General features: G+C 35.4%; 1 protein-coding gene across 1 annotated transcript in view; it reads left to right on the top strand.

The window, feature by feature from the left end:
• The window catches only part of ERGIC2 (ERGIC and golgi 2), a 58,573-nt gene that overhangs the window by 17,156 nt on the left and 24,093 nt on the right, over positions 1-17,324 (top strand). Inside the window, exons 6-8 of the mRNA XM_004477926.5 lie at positions 12,058-12,098; positions 15,208-15,309; positions 16,188-16,283. Of these exons, the coding sequence (XP_004477983.1) occupies positions 12,058-12,098; positions 15,208-15,309; positions 16,188-16,283 (239 nt within the window). The remainder of the gene's footprint in view (positions 1-12,057; positions 12,099-15,207; positions 15,310-16,187; positions 16,284-17,324) is intronic.

Raw genomic sequence — 17,324 nt, 5'->3', positions numbered from 1 at the left:
ATGTGCAAAGCAATGCTTTCTCCATTGATTTATAAAAATTTTATCAAATGATGTTTAATTTCATGGGGTGGTTCTCAATATCTAAATATCCTTGCATTATATGTATATTTTGATCTTTGCCTCTGCGTTTTGGGATACTACCTGTTCCAGCAAGACCCAATCATTTTAGTACCTTCATGGCGTGTTAAAATTCAGTTATTACATATTCTTCCTCATATTGCAGATCATTCCATGGTTTTTCTGCCTGCATAGTATTAAATTTTGAGACTATAATTATAAAAACTTAACACTTTTCCTCTTATTTTTAGGAATGGAATCAGAAAAAATTAACTTTAATTCCTCAGATTGGCCACTTATTTCAAATTAATGAATCATTTTATATGTTTATTTGTTTTTCTTTCTTGTTCATCTTCAGGATGGGAAAATAAGGAGCTCAATAAATGATTGAGAATTGAAATGGACTTTGTTAGGTCTGTACTGTTTCGCCTTTTATCCCCAACCTAGATGAAAGGAGAAGAGTATATAATTTAGATATGCTCTTTTTCTTCCAGTTCAGAGGAAAATTTCAGATGCTTTTGAAAAGAAAGGAGCACATCACAGTTGAGGCTGGGGTGGCAGAGTGGTTCATTGTCATACCCAGCATTTCCTTTTCTCTGTGTATTTTGACAGCCTAAAATAGTGAGGGTGGCACCTCCTGTCTTTAAGTGGTGCACTGTTCTCATTAGGAGCCAGCTGTGGTAGCTAAATTTAGATCATCTCCAGGCTTATAGGAATATGCGCTGCTCTGGCACCCAGTTGATCTCGTAAAAGGGTTCCTAAGGTGGAAATTGTCTTTCTCAACTGTCTTACTATCTTTCATCACCCATCTACTCTCTTCGCTCTAAAGTAGGGGAACCCTTTCACTTGCTGCCTTCATAAGCTTTTCACAAATTTGTCTTCATGTATTGTGTTTTGCATAAATTCTTCAAATTTTCAGTGTATGGTTGCTAATTTAAAATTATTTAAAATGAGGACGCAGATGTGGCTCAAGCAGTTGAGTGCCTGCTTCCCACATGGGAGGATGGGAGGTACTGGGTTCAGTTCCCCATACCTTCCAGAAAAAAGCAAAAACAAACAAGGAAAACAAATGAATAAACCAGCTCAGAGAAGCCAGTGCGGCTCATTGGGTAAGTGCTGGCTTCCACATATGAGGTCCTGGGTTCAATCCCTAGTCCCTGGTACCTAAAATAAATAAATAAATGAGTGAGTGAGTGAGTGAGTAGATAAATGGAATGGATTGTGTCCTTTCTGGTTTTTAGAATTCTTTGGACATGGTAAGAATTTGTTTGTGATGGGACTTAAAATGTTTGTATATATTCATTTTGAACTTATTATCCACAATTTTTTATGCCATTTTAGTAGCATTCTTTCCATATTCTGAGTGTCTATCCTGTTCATTCATTTTTCCCCCTTTTTAATATTTTTTAATAATTCTGGGTTTTTCTTTATCTTTCCTTTATTTTGGTGTGGGGGGAAGGGGTGTCCTGAATAGCTGTAGGTTTCAGAAAACACAGAGTTGACATATTACTTTACACATACATGCAGCTTTCCCTAATATTAACACTTTGCATTACTGTGGAGCTTTTGTTAAAATTGGTGAAACAATATTAAATTACACTATTAGCTATAGTTTATATTTGGGTTCACTGTTTGGGTTGTACAGTCCTATGTTTTTAAAAAATTTTATTCTAGTAGCATATATAAGCTAAAATTTCTGCTTTTAACCAAATTCTGAAATATAATTCTTCTTCAATTCCCATAATGCGTATATAGGTATGCTTGATAGTATCCCACAGTTCTCTTTTTTTTTTTTTTTTCCCTCTCCCCTTGCCCCACTCCCCACCCCAGTTGTCTTTCTCTGTGTCTATTTGCTGTGTGTTCTTCTTTGTCCACTTCTGTTGTTGTCAGCGGCACAGGAGTCTGTGCTTCTTTTTGTTGCATCATCTTGTATCAGCTCTCCGTGTGCGCGGCACCATTCCTGGGCAGGCTGCACTTTGTTTCGCGCTGGGCGGCTTTCCTTATGGAGTGCACGTCCTTGCGCCTGGGGCTCCCCTACACGGGGACACCCCTGGGTGGCACAGCACTCCTTGCGCGCATCAGCACTGTGCGTGGGCCAGCTCCACACGGGTCAAGGAGGCCCGGGCTTTGAACCACGGACCTCCCATGTGGTAGACAGAAGCCCTAACCACTGGGCCAAGTCCACTTCCCCCACAGTTCCTTTAATCTCTGTTCACATTTTTTCATTCTTTTTTCTTCTGTTCCTCAACTTAAATCATTTCGGTTGTCTTGTCTTTTGAGTTCACCAATTCTTTAGCCAGCTCTAATCTGTCGTTGAAAATCTCTAGGGAAATTTTCCTTTCTCTTACTATGGTTTTTAACTCCACTGTTTCTGTTTGGTTCCTTTTTAAAATTTGTCTCATTATTGAGATTCTCATATTGCTCATTCTTCATTTTCCTGATATCACTTAGTTCTTTCTCCATGCTTTCCTTTATTTGCTTGAGCACATTGAGGATCATTTTTTAAGTTCTTTGTCTGTTATGTCCAGAGTCTGGTTTTCTTTGTCAATGGTTTCTGGATTTTTATCTTGTTTCTTTGGAGGGGCCATCACATTCTGTCTATTTAAATTTTTCTCACGTTGTACATTTTACATATTAAAGAGTTAATTCTGGGATTTAGTCCCTAAGCTGTCCCTTAAGTTTGGATCTAGCTAGTACTACAGCATAGGTTTACTCAGTGCCAGGTGCTAACAAAAACAAACCTAAGTGAAAAACTCCTATAGCAGTCTTTGCAAATTGGCTCCCTGGTGCCTTTGTTCTGAGTTTAGTCCCGCACCAAGAAGATCAGCTCAAGGCCCAAGAGAAGTTCAGAATCCCCTTGTTCTTTACCCAGGCTCGCTTCTTGTCCTGGACTTGGGCTTGCTCTTGATCTTAGGAATTTCCCTTTTTATAGGAATCTGCTGCAGGTGCCCTCTACTTCCTTGTGAGATAGACTTTCTCCCTTCTGAGATCTCACTTATATGTCTTAATGTGGGTAATCCTGTCTCCCAGTCCACTCGGACTTAATTCTTTCTTACTGCTTGAGCTATCTGCAAGCTCGCTCTGCTTGCAGGGCATGTTCTGGGAGGGCTAGCAAGAAATGAGTTTACTTGTTCAGAGTTTCAGACCTACCACCTGATGAATTGGTGCTTACAGGTGGGCACCCAGCATGCTTATTGGTGTTCCTCTCCTCCCTCCAGGACAGGGCCGGGGACCATAAAGGGAGGATACACTGGTTCACGCTATACCGTGGGAGAATGGGGGAGACCAGCAAGGGCACCCGGGGCTATCTTTTTTTTTTTTCCTTTTAAGGAGGTACTAGGCATTGAACCCAGGACCTTGTCCATGGGAAGCAGGCACTCAACCATTGAGCTACATCCACTCCCCAGTGAGAGTTGGTTTTTTCATTAGTTTGTTTTCAGGAGGTACTGGGAATCGAACCCAGGACCTCATACATGGGAAGCAAGTACTCAACCATTTGAGCTATATCCACTCCATGACTCCTACCATTTTTAAAGGTGCCTTTTCTTGATTCGGCACTCAAATCAAGGGCTGCAGTTCCTGCTACCCATCAACTTTTCTGGAGTTTTTAGGAAGATGACTATGCCAGATTTTGTTAGTTCTTCAAAGATTCAGTCAGGGAACATCATCCTGTAGCATCTTGTATCACCATCTTGGTCCTTTCTAGGTAGTTTTGTTTTTAACTAATAGGAGGTGCCGGGGATTGAACCCAGGACCTCATACGTGGGGAGCAGGCGCTCAGCCACTAGGCTCTACCTACTCTACTCCAGCCAGTGTTTAAGCTCCTTGAAAGCATTAACTGAGGAGTAGGTATAACTCAGTGGTTGAGCGCCTGCTTCGCATGTATGAGGTCTCAGGTTCAATCCCCAGTACCCTAAAAAAAATTAACTTTATTTTTTCATCTTCATAGATCCCCAAATGTATATCCTATATACAAAACATGAGGTATTTAAAGAATAAGTTAGAATTATATAATTGTGACGAGGTAGTTGATTGTTTCATGTGAATAGTTTCTGTCATCTTTTCCAATTATTTGTGGGACAGAAATGTTTTATTTAAATTTGTCCTTCATATCACTAAAATTTATGACTTAACCAGAAAATCAGGAATTCAAAATGCATAAGTTTTTGCTCACTCTAATTATTTCAAATCAGTGAGATCATACAGTATTTGTCCTTTTGTGTCTGGCTTATTTCCTTCAACATCATGGCTTCAAGTCTCATCTATGTAGTTTGCATGTTTCGGGACTTAATTCCTTTTTCAGCTGAATAATATTCCATTGTATGTATATACCACCTTATGTATATACCACATTTTGTTTTTCCATTCATAAGTTGATGGACATCTGAGTTGCATCCATTTTTTGGCAAATTGTGAATAATGCCACTGTGAACATCAGTGTGCACATACTGTTTGAGCCCCTTTGGGATATATACCTAGTAGTGGGATTGCTGGGTCATATTGTAAATCTTTACTTAGCTTTCTGAGGAACCGCCAAACTGTCTTCCACAGCAGCTGTACCATTTTATATTGCCATCAGCAATGAAAGAGTGTTCCTGTTTCTCCACATCCTCGCCAACACTTGTTATTTTCTTTTTGTTTTTTTTTAATAGCATCCATTCTAATGGGTGTGAAATGGTGTCTTATTGTGGTTGTAATTTGCATTTCCCTGAAGGCTAATGATGTTGAGCATCTTTTCTTGCCATTTTTATATCTTCTTGGGAGAGATGTCTAACTCTTTTGCCCATTTTTTAATAGGTTTGTTTGCTTTTTGTTAAGTTGAAGGATTTATTTATATATTCTGGATATTAAACAATTGTCAGATATGTGACTTTCAAATATTTTCTCCCGTTGTGTAGGTTGTAGTTTTACTTTCATGATAAAGTCCTTTGAGATGCAAAAGTTTTTAATTTTGATGAGGTCCCATTTATCTATTTTTTTCTTTTGTTTTTTGTGCTTTGGGTTAAAGTTTAAGAAACCATCGCCTAGCACAAGGTCCTGGAGATGCTTCCCTGTGTTTTCTTTCGGAAGTTTATAGTTCTGGTTCTAGCATTTAGGTCTCTGAAACCATTTTGAGTTGATATTTGTATAAGGTGTGAAGTAATGGTCTTCCTTTTATTTATTTTATTCTTTTTGCAAATGGAGATCCAGATTTTCCAGCACCATTTGTTGAAAGAGAATCTTCTTTCCCAATTTTGAGTTGTCCCTGCCCCCTTGTCAAAATTCAATTGCCTGTCTGGGGTGAATGTACTTCAAGTGGTTGAGCACCTCCTTCCCATGTGACCAGGTCCTGGGTTTGATCCCCGGTACCTCCTAAAAACAAAAGATGGGAAGGGATGTGACTCAAGCAGTTGAGTGCCCACCTCCCACATGGGAAGTCCCAGGTTTGGTTCCCAGTGCCTCCTAAAGAAAACGAACAAACAACCAGCAAACAATGAGCAAACAGAAGGAGGGAGCCAACACAGGGGAGCCAGTGCGGCTCAGTGGTTGAGTGCTGGCCTTCCACACATTATGAGGTTCTGGGTTGAATCCCTGGTCCTGGTATCTCCAGAAAAAAAATCAGCTCATCATTGGGGAGCAGATGTAGCTAATAGTTGAGCACCTGCTTCCCATGTATGAGGTCCTGGATTCAGTCCCTGGTATCAAAAAAAAAATTCAGTTGCCCGTAAACTAGAAAAGACTTTATATAACAGATATTTTTGAATTAATTTTTATTGTTAGAGTAAGGTAAATATCTAGTTAAATGAAGTTTTGCTAACAGCTGCAATGAAGTCCATACTTCTTTCCTGAGTCCCTAGTACAACTACTTTAATACTCTCCTAGCTCTGGCTTCTAGTAATTAATTCCAGACTTTTATATAATTTAATGCATGTCTTGATTTGTTAATTTTAGACATTATCTATTATCCTACTCTGCTGGCCTTTTAGCATTTAGCTGTCTTACACTAATCTTTGGCACCTACAACCACTTTTTCCTTCCTGTAGCAACAATTTGGTTACAATTAAGATTGATGAAAAATTAGTTAAATCATTTGTCATATTTACATTAATTTTCTGTGTAACCATTCCTTTTTTTCTGTATCACCAGCATATCTGTCAAATGTCTCAGTAATTTTTCCAAATTCTCAAATACATTAAAATTTTGTTTTCAAACTTGAGACTTCCCTTCTTTACCCCTCAATTCTCTTGCTTCAATCCACTCTGCATTAGTTGCTCTCTAGACATGCCTCACTTTCTTTGCCTCTGAGTTGTATTGGATCCTCTTTCCTAGATCCTACCTCTTTCGTCCTTGGTTTACTCCTTTATTTTGCTAACTCATGTCTTCTTGTAGCTTCTCTGTAAAGAATTCTTGAGTAATTTTTTGAGTTCCTTTATGACTGAGAATAACATTTTGCTCTTATATTAACTGATAGTTAGGCTGGGCATAGAATCCTACTTTGAAAATCATGTTCCACCACAACTTTCAGAGTTTACCACTGTCTTCAGCCATCATATTGCTGTTAAAAAGTCCCATCTTATCCTGATTACTATTCCTTTATATATGACTTGTGGTTTCTTAAATTTATTTTTTGGTCATTGTTTTTCTGCTCTAGAATGTTTTAATTAATATCTTCTACATATCCCTATCATTCTGAAATCTTATGATGACGTGCCTTGAAGTAAATCTTTTTTTTTAAATTCACTTTGCTGGGAATGTCAGGGTTCTTTTAATCTGAAGATTTGCATCTTTGTGCTTAGGGAAGTTTTTTTTTTTCCAATAATTTCCTTTGTTTGCTTATTCTGTCTGGAATTTTTTTGTGTGTGCTAGATTTGTAGCTCCTAGATTTATCCTCTATGTATCTTTCCTTCTGTTTTCCATCTATTTGTCGTTGGTCCAACTTTCTAAGAGATTCCAACCCTTCTGTAGAATTTCCCTTTTGTTTTTTTCTTACATTTCTAAACTTGCTTTCTTTTTCATTGCATTGTGTCCTCGCTTTGTTTATGGGTCCTGCAGTTTCTCTCAATTTTCTGAAGGTATTAACTGGTTTTGTGAAGTTTTCTTCTGCTTCCTGCATTGCTTTTACTTTATCCACATTCCTTTTTATCTGTATTGGTCTTTTTCATTGGTGTTTGAGGCTTTTTTCAAATATCTAGCAATTCTGGTTGTCTTACAGCAAGGTACTGAAAAACTGAAAGCGATATGTGTAAACATGGGAGAAGTTTTTTTTTTTTTTTACTATTAACCTTCACTGAATATTAATTAATGGCAATTTGGCCTCTTCATTGGCATTTACCTAAATGACAGTATTTAAAGGTGCCACCCCCCCCCCCCCCGCCCCAGTCTTTCAGTTTTCCTTTAGATCAAAACTCCAGTTTCATTAGGTAGAGATGATAATTTAGCTTGCAGTAGTCTAGGAGCATGGCAAGTGATGGGGCTGAAGGTTCTGTGGTTTAGTTCATAAGGTTTTATTTAATCCCCTTGGTTTGAGCCTTATAACTTGCCCCCCTCTTCTGATGATTCTGTATCCATAGTCTCTTGAGTTAAGTTATACCCAAGATTTCAACCAACCTCCCTCTTTGGAGAAAGAAAAATTATTGTGGTAACATGTCTGTGTATAAAACATAACATTTGCCATTTTATCATTTTTAAGCATACTGTTCAGTGATAATAATTATATTCACAGTATTGTGCGACCATCACCATATCCATTACCAATTTTTTCAACATCCTAAGTAGAAGCTCTTTACCCATTAGGCAGTAACTTCCTTTTCCCCCTACATCTGATCCCTAGTAACTGCTAATCTATTTTCTGTCTATGAATTTGCTTAATCGAAATATTTCATGTAAGTGGTGCCGTGCAATATTGTCCCTTCTGCCTGTCAGTTTATTTCACTTAGCATATTTCGAAGTTCATCCTCCTCGTGTCAGAACTTCATTCCTTTTGATGGCTGAATAACATTCTGTTGTATGTATATACCGCATTTTGTTTATCCATCTGTTATCGGACACTTGGGTTGTTTCTATCTTTTGGCTGTTTGAATATTGCTCTTATCAACTGCTAATATCTGACTGAGTCCCTATTTTCAGTTTTTTCAAGTGTATACGCAGAAGTGGAATTGGCAGGTCACGTAAATTCTGTTTACTTTTTAAGGAACCACCAAATGTTTTCCACAGTTGCTGAACCATTTTATATTCCCATCAGCAATGCATAAGAGTTCTAATTTCTCTAATCCTTGCTAACACTTAATATTTCTGTTTTTTAATAATAGCCATGTTTGTGGTTGTGAAAGTGGTATCTTGTAGTCTTTATGTTCATTTCCCTAATGACTCTTTATTCTTTTTGGCTATTTGTGTATAACCCCTTTGCATAAATGCCTATTAAAGTCACTTGTCCAATTTTTAACAAGGTTGTCTTTTTGTTGTTGAGTTGTATTATATATTCTGATTATTAAACACTACTCAAATATGAATTCCACGTATCTTCCATTCTGTAGGTTACCTTTTTACTTTCTTGAATAATGTCCTTTGATGCACCAAAATTTTAAGTTGTGATGAGGTTCAGTTTATCCATTTTTTACTTTGTTGCCTTTGCTTTTGGTAGCATATCTAAAAACCCGTTGCCAGATACTAGGTTTTGAAGAGGTTTCCCTTGGTTTCCTTCTAAGAGTTTTATGGTTTTAGCCCTTATGTTTAGATCATTAATCCATTTTGAATTAATTTATATATGTGGCTTGAATTAAGGGTTGAATTTCTTTCTCCTGATTGTGCCTATCCCGTTTTCCCAGCACCATTTGTTGAACACACTGTTCTTTCCCTGTTGAGTGGACTTGGCACCCTTGTTGAAATTCATTGGTCTTAGATGTGTGGGTTTATATCTGGAATCTTAATTGTATTCCATTGGTCTGTATGTCTGTCTTTAGGTCAATACCACATTATTTTGATTACTGTAACTTTGTAGTAAGTATTGATATTGGAAAGTGTGAGTCCTCCAACTTTGTTTTTCTTTTTCAAGATGTTTTGGCTGTTTGGAGCTCCTTGTTCCTAAATATATAAATTTGTTAAGTGGCTTTTCCATTTCCACACACACAAAAAAGGCTGCTGGAATTTTCATAGTGATTGAATTGCGTCTTCAGATCTCTTTGGGTACTTTTGGCATTTTAATAATGTTAAATTTCTAGTCCATGACACAGGATGTGTCACAAAAGATGGAAAGCATCTTTAATTTCTTTTAGCAAGTATACAAGTTTTTCACATCCTTGATTACATTTGTTCCTGGCAACGTTATTTATTTAGATGCAGTTGTAAATGGAACTGTTTTCTTGATTCCCTCTTCAGAATGTTCATTGCTGGTATATATGAACACAGATAATTTTGGGGTATAATCTTGTATCCCAACACTTTTGTTGAATTTGTTCATTAGCTTTAGTAGCTTTCCTGTAGGTTTTTCAGTATTTTTTCTTTAGAGGATCACACTATCTGCAAATAGAGATAGTTTTGCTTCATCCTTTTGAATTTAGATGCCTTTTATTTAGTTTCCTTGCCTATTTGCTCTGTCTAGAACTTTTAGTACAATGTTCAAGAACGGTGGTGACCATGGGCATCCTTGTCTTGTTCCTAATCTTAGGGGGAAAACTTCCTGTCTTTCACCATTGAGTGAATTTTTCTTGTTTTACCTGTATCACATAGAGGAAGTTCCCTTCTGTTCTTTTCTGAGTATTTGTATCATGAAGGGGTACAGGATTTTTCATTTGCCTTTCCTTGCTTTAATTGAGATGATTATGTGTTTTGTTTTTTTCCCTCATTCTATTAATATGGTATATCATATTGACTCATTTTCTTATGTTGAACTACCCTTGAATTCTTGGGATAAATTATACTTGGTCATGGTGTATGATCTTTTCATTGTGTGGTTAGATTTCGTTTGGTAGTATTTTTTTGAAGACTTTTGCCTCTACATTCATAAGGGATATTGGGATATTCATAAGGGATATTACTTTTTTTGTGATATCTTTATCTGGCTTTGGTATCAGGTTAATGCTGGTCCCTTAGAATGTGTTAGGAAGTGTTCCCAGCTCTTCATTTCTTTGGAAGAATTTGAGCAGTATTTGTGTTATTTTTTATTCTCCTCTGAATGTTTTGGTAGAATTCACCAGTGAAGTAATCTGGTCCTGGGCTGTTCTTTGCTTGGAAATTTCTGATTACTGATTCAATTTCTTGTTATTGGTCTGTTGAGATTGTCTGTTTCTTCTTGAATCAATTTAGGTAATTTGTGTTTTTCTGGAATTTGTCCCTCTCATTCAGGTTACCTAATTTCTTGGTATAATCTCCTCTATATATGTTGATGTTACAAACATTTGTTGAAATTGGTCCACTGTTGTTTCCTCTTCTTTTTTCTTTATCTCGAGGTTAAATCTTTTTTTTCCATTCCTTTATTGTTATTTTAGTGGGGTTTGGAGAGACATGTGATTAATGTACCAAATTAAACTGGAGAAGTTAAGTTTTAAGTCTCTACAACAAATAAATTTTTATTTCCTGCACATGGAACACTTAATTTAATGAAAAAAGTTCTTGGTTTTAGAGTCTGACAGACTGGGTTTATTTACATCTTGACCCTTCCTATGATTATGGATAAAACTTTTAACTGAGGTCCTGTTTCCTTCTATACAAAGAGGAAAGAATAATACCAAGCTTACAAACTTGTTTGAAGTTTACATGAGAAAATGAATTAAGTAGCAAGGTACCTAGCATAAAGTAGGGGCTAAACAATTCCTTATCCCCATGTACTAAGCACCATATAAAGCAGTTTGGGGGACTCGGGAGAAAGTCCTATATAATATAGGATTGCCTATGTTATGCTATTTTCTCAGCAAGAATATGGACTTTGGATGCTTGAATATTATACTGTGTTATACTTAATAATGAAAATCCTTATTTTCATTAATTTTATTTGCAATTTAACCAGGGAAAAGTTATAAGCAGTCTTGTGTTTGCTGTGATGCATTACACAGACGTTAGCATTTTCTTTGTGTGCTGTGATGTGAAAAAGGTTGGGAATATGCTACAGACAACTTCAGCAGGAGTAATCAGAGCAAACATCAGAATGATGGGGCAGTTTGATCTGGATCGGACAGATGCGTAGACCTGTGACCTCAGGCTCACAGGCACGGGAAAGCAGGGCTCCAGGTTGGTTAGTCACAGCCAGAGGCGCAGGGGAAAGCCTTTCGATGTGAGAGGATTCTTCCAATTGGATTGGAGAGCATAGATTAATGGGGGAGAAGAGTGGGTTATGGTTTTGTTGTGGGGGATAATTAATAATAATTCATAAACTTTGATGAGCATTGGCTTTTTCATGCAAAATTGTATTGCCATAACCATGAAAAGCTTTCACACATCTCTCTAATTCTGTGAATAGCACAGTTTGAATTTGAATTGATGTGGATGGTGCCTGAATAAAATTTCTTAAATTCTTTGTGATTAATTTATTTGAAAATTACAGCACCATTGTTTAGCTACTTTCACAGTGCTTTCAAAATATTGTTCATTTCATCATGCTCTTTTCCCAGCAAGAATGATGGACTTTGGATGCTTGAATATTATACTTAAGCTTGTATGTCTGTTATTTTTCCCGCTCCTTGACCCTCCCTCCCTCCCTTCTTTCCTTCCTTCTGTCATCATTTAAATGGCTTTAAGTCCTATCTGAGACATCATTTTGCATATATGACAGATTGCCTACTTGCATCTAAAAATATAGCTAAGTCTAACAGGATAATATTTGCAGTTACTAAAATTTCTTTATTTTTAATAAAATATAATTTATATATTTTATTTGACTTCCATAAAATAAATGTAAATCATGAATATCTATTATTAAGGACACTGTAAGAACTTTGTGTTTCTTATTGAAAGAAAACTTTTTAAAAATTGTGATATAAAACTAAGAAAATTTGACAATGCTAGTGATTATGTTTTCCTTCATTTCAGGCAATATTTGATCTTTCACCACAGCAAAAAGAATGGCAGAGGTAATAAGTACACATAGTATTGTGGTCCATAACAATGATCACGGGGAAGGCGCTCCTTTGTCTGTTGTAAACTGCTCATTAGATTAACACATTTCTCCAGGCATTTCTTTGGGTGAACTATTAGCAGAATATAGTGTATTATATGATTGTCACAACTTCAAAAATCATATTAAAGCTTAGGAAAGTTGTGCATAATCTTCTTTTATTGTGCTTTGAGTCATAAATTTTAGTCCTTACAAATATTTAATAGTTTCAAATTTTTAATTGTAAAAGTATATATGATCCTTGTTAAAAATTCAATTTGAGCAGGAAGAATTTAAAGGAAATATAAACGCCTCCGCTTCATACTCTGAACCTTATCCCTGCATGACTGTAAGGACTAGAGTTGTTTCTTACGTGGCTTCCAGAAATTTTCTCTGCATATGTGATTTTCTATATGTTTACATATATACTTATACTTCCATTTTCTAATACCAATGGGATAATTTATACATTTGTTCTATAACTTGTTTTTTTACACCTAACCTGACATTTTGGGTATCTTTCCATTTCAGTGCATATAGTAGTCCATCCTGTGCGTAGGCTGCCTGTTAGTGAGGTGCTTCTCAGTTGGCATTTAGATGGCTTCCAGGATGTTATGTTAAAAGCAGTGTCAGTGAACATCCTTGAATCTGTTTCTTTGCATAATTGTATGAGTGTGTATATATATATATTTTTTTGAGGAAAACGTCTAGAAATGGAATTTATAATTCAAAGTTTATTTAACTCAACGTTTTGATAGTTTCAGATACTCTTCCAATATTCCAAAACAGTATGGGAGTGTTTCTGTAAAACCTCACCAAGAGTGGGTGTAACCACTCTTTTTTTTTTTTTTTTTTGAATGTTTATTAATTTGATGGATGAAAAATCTGCACTTGTTTTTTTCACTTGCTTTAATTAACATTTCTTTATGAGTCAGTTGAAAATCTTTTTGGATTTTTTTTCCTCATTTGAATTTCCTTTTCTGTGAAACTGCTTGTTCATGTTTGCATATCTTTCCTTGGTGGTTCATCTTTTTTTTTTTAAGAACTCTGTAAATTAATGAAATGAGCCCTTATTATAAGTGTTTCCCCCCTATATTGGGTTCATTTTTCCTTTCTTTCCTTTTGACTCCCTGGTTTTGTCTTGTGCCTAGAAAAGACTTTACCCACTTTAAAGATTATTACTTTAAAAAAAAAAAATCACCCATCTATTTTCCTAGTCCTAAAAATACTTTTTGACCTTTCTCTTTTAATTTCTGACTTCACCAATTTGGGACATTTTAATATAAAAGTTGAAATTGGCTATAATTGAACAAAGGCATTGGCTATTAAGTGTACTTTAGGCTTCTAATGCTTTTAATAGCAGGCCATCTAGATATGAACTACTTTGATCTAGAAATACAGGGAGATATCTTCTCTCATTTTCTTTTTTTTTTTTTTCCAGTGTTGAAGACAAACAGTGGAAGCAAAGAATGTGTTTTTACTATTAAAGTGATAGACATTTCCCATCATAGTAAAGTTTTCTATGTATCTACTTATATGGGATATTAGCTTGGATATTTATTGACATATTTGAGGCAAAAATTATATGCACACATAGTTTGGTGTCTTCAGACTCTTTGCCCACTGCCCAGCAACAAAAATTGAATTCTGGAAAGACAAGAAACACAAAATTGTGGAGCTTTCAAATTCTCATAGATTTGTATCAAAATATTTTAAGTCTCCAGAAGTTATAAATCTAAAACTGAATGGCTTCTCAGAAACTTCTTATATTGTCATGTTGTTTCTGTCATGTTGTTCTGAAATAGCTCTTAAATGACATGGAGACAGTCAAGGCTGAACATGTGCATAAATAATATGCATGGAACAATGCTTTTTATCTTTAGAAATTTCTAGTAAGATTTAAATTTTCTTACTTGATGTTCTGCTTTCATAAAATATTGAAAATCGCAAATCTCTTCCTTTAGTAGTAAATCTCTTCCTCCGAACATATCCTTTTGATTTCAACTTTTCATTCCTAAATTTAAGATTTATTCTGAACTGAATTACAGTGTAAAAATAACTTATTTTGAATAAACCTTTTTTTACCAGTGTTCTAAGTGGATGGTGCTTAAGTATTTTCTCTCTCACTTGTATGTCCAAAAAATGTTCATCACTACAGTGGGGCGTGAAGTATGATCACATTTACTATTTTTCATTTTTTAAAGCCTATGTCTGCAATTTTTATACTTGAGCTAGAAACTTTACTGCAGATGGCTTGGAATATTATTTATGTGAAGATACAGAATTAAAGGAGGTACAATTTGGCTACAACTAAAAATACACAGTTATAGCTAAGAATGGTGGGAGGCAGGAGTCAGCAAAAGTGTTAGAAAGAAAACACTTTATTCTTGGCCCTGTTTTTTCTCTTCGTTTCTTTTTTTTTTTGACTGAAATAATTCATCGGTCACTAAGAAATAAGAATTTTGTAAAAGAAAAAAATACTTCAAGTAACTAGTTCTTTGTGTGCTCTGTATATTTAAAAAGAAAAGTCTAGCATTGGTTCTCAAATGTATGCTTTGTTCTCTGTAATTCTATGCTCCATATGTTTATATTTTAAAAATATAAGTAGATTATAATATTTTGTTTATCTTAAAGTAAGTTTCAGCCTTTTTTGAAAAGAGAGGCCCTGGATGATATTGAATGGCACGATGGCCTGATTTGTAGTGAGAGTTGGATGTTTGTGATGTGCCTTATATCCCTTATTTGTCTTATTCCTTTTATCTCTAATACTTAATGCCTGAAAAAAATTCAGCATTTTATGAATGCTGCTTATATGCTTGACTGATGAATTTAGATGTCTAGTTGAGTGGACCCTCCTCGTTGGTGGCCCTGACCGTACAGCCTAGACCTCTAGCACCCTACCTCACTTCATCTGCTCTCAAGAAAATTACCAAGGGAAACTTGGTACTTCATTTTAGAAAGATTATTTTAAAATAATTAACATATGGCTGGCTAAGTCTGCTAACCATTGTTAATATTTGATGAGGTTGGTTTTCTGTCATACCTTCCTGTCCTTCCTAAACTGTGCTTTTTTGGGTTGTATTTAGGATGCTGCAACTGATTCAGAGTAGGCTCCAAGAAGAGCATTCACTTCAAGATGTGATTTTTAAAAGTGCTTTTAAAAGTGCATCGACAGCACTACCACCAAGGTGAGATGTCATTTAAAATATACAAGCATTTATTAGGAATTTACTTTAGCATGGTTTTCATATTTAATTCCCTGAATCTTATTTTTCTTAGAGAAAATGGAATCGTTCTGTACTCAAGTATTTTTTATTTTAAAATGGATAACCTCTGATATTGATCAGAATTATTACAAGTTTATTATTTAATTCTCATTTAATTTTTCTGTTATGTGTGTGGTATAGCTTTTTGTTCTGTTACCTTATGTTTTACTTTTGATACTGCAGAGGTGTCCTCTATATAAAACTGAATAAGTTTTTTTTTAGGAATTTTGCTTTTTTACTGTATTTTCTTCCTCTTGTAGATTGGACTAGCTACTATTTGGAAATGCCATTATCATAAATGTGATAATTTAAACTTAAAAATATGCAAAGAATGTTTACATTTGCTTAAGAATTAAATACAGTATTTATTTGAAATTAAATGGAATTCTCTTTTGTTACCTCATTTTCATTTCTCTCTACCATCCTCCTTGCCACTCCTACTTTACATTGCTACAAACAGATGAAGAACATATGTCGTTGTTAGACTAATTCTTTTCTTTGAATCTTTCTTCTATTTTTGGGTTTAGTCCTTTGGTTAGATTTGAAAAACATGGAATTTTTAGTTTTGTGTGAATATAATAGATATGCAGTAATTATAATGTTTCCATTTTCTGGATGTAATTTTTATAAATGTGTAGATTTCAGGAAACTACTTTCCTCTTTTTGAAATTTAGAATGTTACCTCAAAATCGATCTTGAGGGAATTTTTTCCCTCTAGGAAATTTCTTGCCACAGAATAGACATTGTATGAACTGTGCTCTGAGTGGTCTTCACGTGTCTTACCGTATCTGGTTGTCCAGGGAGGACGGCTCCTCACAGCCTCCAGATGCATGCAGAATCCGCGGCCACCTGTATGTCAATAAAGTGGCGGGGAATTTTCACGTAACTGTGGGCAAGTATGTTCTTTTCACTTACTGAGCTTGGTTAAAAATAAATCTTTGCTAGTCAAATAATGTGTGTCTAACTACTAAAGGCTTGATTAAAATGTGTGTATAGTTTTGATGTCATGAGGTGTTGAGGCTTCTGGCTTCAGTCTCAGGATAGAAAAGACTACTAATGTTAAAAACTACTACAAAAAAGGAAGGCAGTCATGCCATGCTTTACATATTAAAGTAAATGAGCTGTACATAAGCCTTAAACTTTCAATTAGAAATTAAAACTTTCCAATTACTAAGTTTTAACAGCCAGAAAGCTCTTACCTAGACATTTCTTAATTTATTCATTTTGTTGATAGGGTATTAGGTTTTTGTTTTGTGTTACCTTTTGTTATCCTCATCAAAATGTAACCCCTGACTACTTCCAGACAAGTATTTTAACATATTTAGAAATTAGCAGTGTCTGGACTAAAGTTAAATTAATTAAATGTTAAGTAAAAATACCAGACTACCTTCATAAGCATCATCCAATACAGAAACTATCAAATAGTAAACATTTGGCAAGTTTCTGAATGAATGAGATTTCTTCCTTCTTTCTCTTCCTCTCTCCTTCCTTCCCTCCCTTCTATCTTCCTTTCAAAAGAGTTGTATAGCTGAGCAACTCTTCATTTTTTGAGTACTTTCTGTGTGCATATTGCCATGGTAGGTACTAAAGATGAAACAGTAAAATAAGAAAAGAGAAAAGAAAACATTCAGTGACAGAATCCAGACTTTAATCAGTTAATTTCACTACTGCTTGTTTAATTAGCATTGATGGTGGCTGTACAGGAGAGGTATGGTTGATAAACTGTAATTGGGCACCTGACCTACTGTGCAAGTCAGCAGAGACTTTATTAAGGAAAGCCTTTGGACACTAATAGGTGGTTTAGATTTAAAAAAAAAAAAATTTTATTGCAGTAACACAAACACAACTCAAGATTTTCTATTTTAACTACTTCAGAGAGTAAAATTAAGTGGTATTAATTACATTCACAATACTGAGCTACCATTACCAACATCCTT

This window comes from Dasypus novemcinctus, chromosome 20, assembly GCF_030445035.2.
Source record: "Dasypus novemcinctus isolate mDasNov1 chromosome 20, mDasNov1.1.hap2, whole genome shotgun sequence".
Lineage (NCBI taxonomy): Eukaryota > Metazoa > Chordata > Mammalia > Cingulata > Dasypodidae > Dasypus > Dasypus novemcinctus.
Note: the sequence above shows the minus strand (reverse complement) of the source record. Positions and strands in the feature narration are given on the sequence as shown.